The following is a 9421-nucleotide window of genomic DNA, read 5'->3' as shown; positions in this document are numbered from 1 at the left end:
AAAAAAAAAAAAAAAAAGAAATGTGACAGGCCACATCCTCTGTGCCAGCTGCCAAAGCCCTGGAACTAGGTTACTCAGGCAAGGACCTGTCCTTAGGAGGTTTTCTTGCAGTCTCTCACAGCCCAATGAATGTTTTTTGCCAGATGAGAAAAGAATATATTACTTTAATTAATTAGTTTATTTTTTGAGACAGAGCCTCGCTCTGTTGCCTAGGCTGAAGTGCAGTGACACAATCTCGGCTCGCTGCAACCTCTGACTTCCGGTTTCAGGCGATTCCCTTGCCTCAGCCTCCCGAGTAGCTGGGATTACAGGCGCCCGCCACCATGCCTGTAATTTTTTAATTTTAGCCGAGACAAGATTTCACCATGTTGGCCAGGCTGGTCTCGAACTCCTGACCTCAGATGATCCAAGACCTGCCTTGGACTCCCTAAGTGCTGGGATTATAGGCGTGAGCCACCATGCCTGGCCCCTAATCTGTTTTTATAAAGACATTAGTCCTATTGGAATAGGGCCTACCAATATGACCTTGTTTTAACTTGGTCATCTCTTTAAGGGCCCTGTCTCCGAATACACTTATATTCTAAAGTACTGAGGGTTAGTACATCAATACATCAATTTTGTGGGGACACAGTTCGGCCTGCAATGCCTGCTTTCTGACTGTATTGCTTTGTCAGTTCACCTCCCCTCCTGGGTCTTGGTGCCTCATCTCTAGAAATGAATGAGTTGAACCGAGGGCCCTCCCAGCTCATGACCTGCTGATCTGTGTGATGCCAACCTGCCTGCTCCTCTTCTCTCCTCCCAGGTTCTTGAAGCTGGTGTGTGCTTCCTTTCAGCCTAAAGGGTTCCACACTGCCAGGAGTCACTGCAAGAATCGGACAGGTGCTGAGCACCTGTGGCTGGCTCGGCATCTTAGGGATCCATTTGTGAAGGCTGCGAAGGTGGAGAGTTATCGGTGTCGAAGCGCCTTCAAGCTCCTGGAGATGAATGAGAGGCACCAGATTCTGCGGCCTGGCCTTCGGGTGTTAGACTGTGGGGCAGCTCCTGGGGCCTGGAGTCAGGTGGCAGTGCGGAAGGTCAATGCCGCAGGTACAGGTGGGAGCTCTGCACGGCTGTTTGTACCTTCTGGCTACCCTGAGGCTGAGTGGGCACAGGCAAGCTGCCTCTGCCAGTGGATGTGGGATGGTTGAGCCCTTTTCTGAAAGCACCCACTTCCGAGTTGGTGGTTTAGTAATGGTAATGATAAAAACAGGATCCTGCCATTTTCAAACTGAAAGACAAGGTAGAAAGGTGCAGTGAAAATGGAGATGACCTCGCATGATACCTCCTGGAGGTAATGGCTCCAGCACGGTGGTGTGTGTCCTTCCAGGCCTGTGTTTGCATAGATCCCTCACGTGTTCAAAAGCAATGTCGGGCCATACTCTTCTTGATAATTTTCAGCCTTACTGGAGCTATTTTTGCTTAATAATACACACACACACACACACACACACACACACATATATTTGTTCCCCTTCCCCAAGATGGAGTCTCGCTCTGTTGCTGAGGCTGGATGCCGTGGCATGGTCTCACCTCACTGCAACCTCTGCATCCCGGGTTCAAATGATTCTCCTGCCTCAGCCTCCAGAGTACTTGGGATTGCAGGCACCTGCCACCACAGCCAGCTAATTTTTTTTTTTTTTAGTCGAGATGAGGTTTCATCATATTGGCCAGGCTGGTCTCGAGCTCCTGACCTCAGGCAATCTGCCTACCTCGGCCTCCCAAAGTGCTGGGATTCCAGGTGTGAGCCACTGTGCCTGGCTGCTTTTAATGATATACTGACCTCTCTCCCCAACAGCACAGCTGAATCGACTCCAGAGCTTTCCAAGTCCTGTAAGCCTTAGGGCTTCCTGGTGACCCCACTGGGGCTGCTGCCTCTGGAGCCTAGAAGAGGCTTTGTGGCCAGGGCTATGGATTCTCCACTCTGGGTGAAGCTGAGACACAGTTTTCATCTGTTTATATCTTAGAGTTTTGAGTAAGATTTTCTATATAAAAAGATTCGCCTGAAAAATGAGATCAGCCAGCCACCCATACAACTTAAGAAACTGTCATCATTGGGAACAGTTACATCCTGTTCCATGATATGCTTGTACATTAGGTTCTTTACCAGTTCCCTCACCGTGGGCATCAAGGTTGCTTGTGGCTTTTTGCTGGGATGCGTGTGCTGTGGTGAATATCCTTGCCATTGATGTTTCCTGCTGTCAAGCCAGGGTACCTACATGCACTGGCATTTGAACAGGGTAAGACAGTCCACCCAGAGCATTCCCAGATTCCCTACAGTAGGGATACTGGTACCCGTTTATTGGTGAGAAAACTGAGGCTCAAGAGTTTTGTGATTTGTTGACAGTGCAGACCTGGAATGCTGGCCCCCTGGATCTGCAAGTAAGCCTCACTGCTGGTTTGCTATAGGTTTGCCATGAACGCTTGGTGTCTACCTGCATCTCCTGGGTGGTCCCTGTCCATACTTAGGCCAGGATATGCCTTTTTGGGGTTTTGAACAGTGCCTCCCTCTTCTTTTTTCTTTTTTCGGGATACAGTCTCACTCTATTGTCCAGGCTGGAGTGCAATGGCGTGATCTTGGCTCACTGCAGTCTCCATCTCCTGAGTTCAATTGATCTCCAGCTAATTTTTCTATTTTTAGTAGAGACAGGGTTTTGTCATTTTGGCAAGGCTGGTCTCGAACTCCTGACCTCAAGTGATCCGCCCACCTCAGCCTCCCAAGGTGCTGGGATTACAGGCGTGAGCCACCGTGCTTGTCCTGTACAGCCTTTTTGTTGTTTTTTTAGCTCAACAATTATTGTCTAAATGAGTGAATTTGTGTTGGAAATGTCAGTTCCTTTTCTTATTGCTGAGCTTATCACTGTGGAGTTCTCTGAGTAACTGATTTCCGTAGTTTCTCTTCCCCTAAGTGCTCTTAAGATGAAGCAAAAAAATTTGCCTTGTAGGAGGAAGTGACAGAAGCAGAGCGCGTGGGGTGATCTGCCTGTTCTTTTCCTCCCAGAAGTCACAAGCATGTGGCCAAAGCCGCCTTCGATGGAACCTTCCCAAGGTTGTAACATGTGGGATGTTACAGGAGCAAAAGCTCCGGAGCATAAAGTGAGGGATGAGGCCAGGTGCGGTGGCTCATGCCTGTAATCCCAGCACTTTTGGAGGCTGAGGTGGGAGAATCACCTGAGATCAGGAGTTCGAGACCAGCCTGGACAACATGGTGAAACCCTCTCTACAAAAAATGCCAAAAAAATTAGCCAGATGTGGTGGCATGTGCCTGTGGTCCCAGTTACTTGGGAGGCTGAGGTGGGATGGGTCGCTTGACCCTGGGGAAGTTGAGGCAGCAGTGAGCTGAGGCCAGGCAGTGTAGTGAGACCCTATCTCACACGCACGCAAAGCTGATATTTGTTTGTTTGTTTGTTTTTTGAGACAGAGTCTCACTCTCGTGTCCACGCTGGAGTGCAGTGCCATGATTTCAGCTCACTGCAACCTCTGCCTCACAGGTTCAAGCAGTTCTCTGCCTCAGCCTCCTGAGTAGCTGGGGTTATAGGCCCGTGCCACCTTGCCCAGCTAATTTTTTTTTTTTTTGTATTTTTAGTAGAGACGGGGTTACACCATCTTGGCCAGGCTGGTCTTGAACTCCTGACCTCGTGATCTGCCCACCTCAGGCTCCCAAAGTGCTGGGATTACAGGCATGAGCCACCATGCCTGGCCAACTTGCTGATATTTTGGTAATACCCATTATAAAACTAAAAAGATGCCGTTGCTTCGCCTACCTAAAACAAGTCTTGTTGCCCGTAACTGATCTCAGTGTCTACCTCCCTCCTTCTCCCTCTGTACCTACATTCAAAGCCCCTCTTCACAAGCTCAGTGTCCCCATCTCTCCAGTCCCCTCCACTGAGGAGGGGCGTGGTTCTGTTGAGAAACGTCAGAGTTGATAAGCTAAGGGCACAGTTACAGATTTTCTTGTTCAGTCTGCTTAACAGAAAGGCTGTTCCAATGATGGGGGAGAGGAAGGCTTTGTGTTTCATTCCTGGCTTAAACATTAGAAGTCCAGGTATTTTGAAGAGCACCTCATTTTTCAAAGGTGAAAACCCTCAATCTTCAGCCCAGGAAAATGGGACATCTCATGCCTCATTTTAGCTGGATCTCCCGAGTAGCTGAGACTATAGGCACAGGGCACCAGACCCAGCTAATTTTTATGTTTTTTTTGTAGAGACAGGATGTCACTATGTTGCCAAGGCTGGACTGGAACTCCTGGGCTCAAGCAGTCCTTTCACCTCAGCCTCAAAAAGTGCCGGGATTTATTAGTGCAAACCACTGCACCCAGCCAATATCAGCTTTTGTACGTTATTTTGTATCTGTTCATTTTCCCCATCTTGTTTCCATTAGTTTCTACATTGAAAGCAATTGGATTAAGCTGGATAATGGATTTATTGATTTAATCCAGAGGCACTTTATGTACTAGTATATTATTTTCTTTTCTTTTTTTTTTGAGATGGAGTCTTTCTCTGTCACCCAAGCTGGATTGCAGTGGCCCAATCTTGACTAACTGCAACCTCCACCTCCTGGGTTCCAGCGATTCTCCTGCCTCAGCCTCCCGAGTAGCTGGGACTATAGGCACGTGCCACCAAGCATGACTAATTTTTATATTTTTAGTGGAGACAGGGTTTCACCATGTTGGCCAGGCTGGTCTCGAACTCCTAACCTCAGGTGATCTGCCCACCTCAGCATCCCAAAGTGCTGGGATTACAGGTGTGAGCCACTACACCTGGTCTATTTTCCATTTTAGTTTATAAAAAAGACCACTCAGCGATAAGAACCCTTTCGTAGAGAGTGAGCCCTGGGTACTGAAATAATAGCAGATTTGGAATTAGAAGTCCTAGCATCTGGCACAGGTCTGCCCATCACTGATGCTGACTCTAGGATAGTCACTTCCTGTCTAGGTCTCAGCTTCTCAGATGTTAAGAACAGCCCTACCTCCCCCACTGTGTCTTTATGGGATGTATAGATAGTGAGAGAAGGGCTGTGTTCATTTATTTGCACATTAGCTCTTTGCCTTGGCCGACATTTTATTTTTATTTCATCACTTTGTTGCACGTACTGTATTTTTGTGAAAAGATTCAGAGTATAAATAGGTAACACATTCACCATTTCTTCCTTAGATCTCAGCTCTCCTGTTGGCTTCGTGCTTGGGGTGGATCTTCTTCACATATTCCCCCTGGAAGGAGCAACTTTTCTGTGTCCTGCTGATGTGACTGACCCAAGAACCTCACAGAGAATCCTAGAGCTGCTTCCTGGCGGGAGAGCAGATGTGATTCTGAGCGACATGGCGCCCAATGCCACAGGGGTCCGGGACCTCGATCACGACAGGCTCATCAGCCTGTGCCTGTCCCTTCTGGGCATGACCCCAGACATCCTCCACCCTGGGGGAACATTCCTTTGTAAAACATGGGCTGGCAGTCAAAGCCGTCAGTTACAGAGGAGACTGACAGAGGAATTCCAGAGCGTAAGGATCATCAAACCGGAAGCCAGCAGGAAAGAATCATCAGAAGTGTACTTCTTGGCCACACAGTACTGTGGAAGGAAGGGCGCTGTGAAGCAATGAGGATTTCTTGTGCCATTTTCATAGCGGTTATCAGCTCCTTTTAAGCTGTAAATGTAGGCTGAGCTCCTTCCTGAAGAGTTCCTGGGAGACCTGAGCTGATCTGGGAGATGGAGCAGGACAAGTGGGGAGTTTTTCTCTCCCTTTCTCTTTCTCTCTCTCTCTCTCTAACCAAAAAGAGATGACAAAAGTAAATTCAGGGCCTATGGAAAATGAAAAAGTCCTCTATATCGTGATTTGTGAAGAGAAAGTTACCAGGAAAAAGAGATAGGTGAGGATAGAAGGATGAGGAAAGACAGACTATGGGAAGGATCAGAAGGGATTCATTGAGGCAGGGATGGGTGTGCCCATGTGTGCCTTCATGTGACTTCATCTTATAGACTGTTAAACTGTCACACAGAAACAGGCGTAAGAACACCATCCACAGGTTTCCAGTTCTTCGTTTGGCTGTTTAGTGTAAAGTAGAAAAATCTGGGGGTTGGGTGAGGCTACTCAGGCCTGTAATCCCAGGGCTTTGGGAGGCTGAGACAGGGGGATCGCTTGAGGTCAGGAGTTCAAGACCAGCCTGACTGCAAGTGCCCCCCGTCTCTGCAAAAATGGAGAAACAACCAAACCAAAAGAAAAATCTGAAATTTCCATCTGGGGGATTAACTTCTGTTTTTCTGGTGAATAATCTAGAAATTCATGCATTCTTCAAGCAGCAATAGTTCCCTGAGCAATTAGGGAAGACGTATCGTTTGAATTTATGCATGTGGTGAGTGTGCTTTAGTTTGTGCTGGAAATAAATATTGGTGTCTGGGCTCCCAAGACCATAAAGGTAATTGCCAAAGCAAGCAGTGGTGTGGTGTGTTTATTTTCTTTTACTCTTCTAGGAACTTGATGCAGCTTTATATTTAATAAAATAATAGAAATTGTATTATTTTATTATAGAGACTTTAATGCTTTTAAGTTTTGTTTTTTAAAACTGGCTTCCTCAAAGCCGTTTCCTGGAGTGTACTTGTCCCTCAAGAAGAATTTGTTGACTGTAACTATGATTAAATTCCAAGGACTGTTCGGAGGTGGTGGCTCACGCCTGTAATCCCAGCACTTTGGGAGGCTGAGGCTGGCAGATCACCTGAGGTCGGGAGTTGGAGACCAGCCTGACCAACATGGAGAAACCCCATCTCTACTCAAAATACGAGATTAGCCAGGTGTGGTGGTGCATGCCTGTAATCCCAGCTACTTGGGAGGCTGAAGCAGAAAAATCGCTTGAACCTGGGAGGTGGAGGTTGCAGTGAGCTGAGATCGAGCCATTGAACTCCAGCCTGGGCAACAAGAGCAAAACTCCATCTCAAAAAGAACAAAAACAAAGAAACATTCCAAGAACCAGTGGTGGAAGTCTAGAAACTCGGGAATCTCCATCAGGGACCTGGGGCTCAGTCCAACTCCCGGAAGGAAGCTGCAGGTCAGATGTTTTTACTTTTCTTTTTATTTCTGGTTGCAGTCAGGTAGTTAAGTCCAAGGACTCTTGCCCTACTCCACCTCATTCTCTTCTCGTCCCATTTCATTCCTGGGGCACACAACTTGGAAGTCTTTTTCTCTGGAAGAAGGAAAATTCATTGCAGACCCTTACGAACAGCACCTTCTTAGAGGGAAGACAAAGGTTGGACAGAGGTGGGAGGAGGAGAGGAGGAGAATTTGGAAATGAGTAAGGCACACCCTACTCAGGAAGGATCCAAGTTGCAAGGTAGATAAGGGTTACCATAAGAATGGTGGGGCCTGGCCAGGTGCAGTGGTTCACACTTGTAATCACAGCACTTTGGGAGGCCGAGGTGGCAGAATCATGGGGTCAGGAGTTGGAGACCCGCCTGGCTAACATGGTGAAACCCCATCTCTAATAACAATACAAAAAATTAGCTGGTTGTGGTGGCGGGGGCCTGTAATCCCAGCTGCTTGGGAGGCTGAGGCAGTAGAATGGCTTGAACCTGGGAGGCAGAGGTTGCAGTGAGCAGAGATCCTGCCACTACACTTCAGCCTGGCGACAGAGGGAGACATCATCTCAAAAGAAAAAAAATACAAAAATTAGCTGGCATGGTGGTGGGTGCCTGTAGTCCCAGCTACTTGGGAGGCTGAGGCAGGAGAATCGCTTGAACTCGGGAGGAGGAGATTGCAGTGGGCCGAGATTGTTCAATCGTACTCCAGTCTGGGCGACAAAGCAAGACTGTGTCTAAAAAAAAAAAAAAAAAAAACAAAAAAAAAAAAAAAAAAAAAAAAAGAAAAAAAAAAAAAATTAGTAAAAAAAAAAAAAAAAAAAAAAAAAAGAAGGTGGAGTCTGACCTCACCTCATCTCACCTGGTTGGATGCTGTGCCATCATTTGCAGGGCACTGGGAAGGTGGCCTAGTACCATAAATTGCATTTCTAGTGGGCCCAGAGAAAAGCAATATAACGGACTGATTCAAGCTGATACTGCATAGCAAAATTTTGTTAAGAGTCAAGAATCTACTGGATTATGGTGATGGTTTTTGGATGGTATGTGCTTCATTATTTTATTTGGGGTAGCTACAGTGTTGTAGTTTTGGGTAACAGCTACACTTTTGGCAGTATTTTCCTTTTAAATTTTTAGTGTCTAAGATTTACTACTAATTAATATATGTCTTTCCAATTCACTTAACACCTTAATAGGTAAAATATTCAGGTGTTACTAGGGTAAATGCTTATTTTCCTACTATTGAGTTTCTTAAAGGCTGTGATTAGGAGAAACTTTATTAATTTGATCTAAAATAAGTAGAAACCTCTATGAAACAATTTTTATTTTCCTTTACATAATATCTTAGAAATGTATTAAAGACAAGCTATATTTTCCTTACTTGCTTTTGATAGTTTTTTTTTTTTAAAGCATAGATATCCAGGTTGACAGGCCTCTGAAATGTGAAATTGTAATTTGTATAGATGGCATTACTACGAATCTGAAATCAGTGCTAGGTGTACAAATATGAATTTTTCAATCCTATTATCAAATAACAAGATCTCATGGTTTCCTAATGCCGAAAGAAGATGCTATCTTTTGTACTTGTTGTTAATGAAAGAACTTTTTGTGGGAGAGCTATTTTATAGGTAGCTGCTATTGATGTCTCCACCTGAGAAATAGCCATTTTTTTTTTATTATTATTTCTAGAAGTGTTCTGAATTTTAAACTGGAATTCTTCAGGTTAGAAAAACCCAGAATAAAATTGTACCCACAGTGGGCACTCAACAAGTGCGATATTTCACAGATGTCAGAGACTAAGATCTTTTATTACCTTTTAAACAACATGATGTCTCTTTTCATAAAAGACTTAAAAGATATTTGAGAAATGAGGAAATTCTAAAAATAATAAGCCTCTTAGTTAACATGTCATAAAGACCTCTGGCAACTATATGAGGAGAATTTTGAAAACTTGTCCACTGGTTTGACTTTCTGACTGTATCCTTGATGTTCCTCAAGCACTGGTTCATTCGTTCCTCCCTACCTAACTTGAGGCCCATCCTTCCCTGCTATTTGTCGTCTAGCCAAATCTGAAAGGCCCTTCATGTTTAATTATCATTTACCCAATCGAGTCCTAAAGTCAATTAAAAAAAACCCTCACTATTCTCTTAACTCATTTGTCCTTTGAGCTAAAAGTAAAGGAAGGTAGATTATAGCCATCGTTTCACCCTCACAAGTCAATGTTGAACTTTCCAGACATTTGAGAATCTGACTGGCCTACCCTTATAAGAGCAGTTACAGAAACTGCAAATTGAGTGAAACCATCATCTGTTTCTACTCGTCAGTA

The 9421-nt window shown here is 45.3% G+C and overlaps 1 protein-coding gene across 1 annotated transcript in view; it reads left to right on the top strand.

Annotated features, from left to right (window-relative positions):
- Positions 1-6553, top strand: part of MRM2 (mitochondrial rRNA methyltransferase 2) — a 10616-nt gene extending 4063 nt beyond the window's left edge. The window contains exons 2-3 of the mRNA XM_017540527.2: positions 803-1092; positions 5190-6553. Of these exons, the coding sequence (XP_017396016.1) occupies positions 803-1092; positions 5190-5632 (733 nt within the window). The 3' untranslated portion in view covers positions 5633-6553. The remainder of the gene's footprint in view (positions 1-802; positions 1093-5189) is intronic.
- Positions 6554-9421: the final 2868 nt, after the last annotated feature.

The sequence above is a fragment of the Cebus imitator genome, unplaced genomic scaffold (genome assembly GCF_001604975.1).
Source record: "Cebus imitator isolate Cc_AM_T3 unplaced genomic scaffold, Cebus_imitator-1.0 Scaffold126, whole genome shotgun sequence".
Lineage (NCBI taxonomy): Eukaryota > Metazoa > Chordata > Mammalia > Primates > Cebidae > Cebus > Cebus imitator.
Note: the sequence above shows the minus strand (reverse complement) of the source record. Positions and strands in the feature narration are given on the sequence as shown.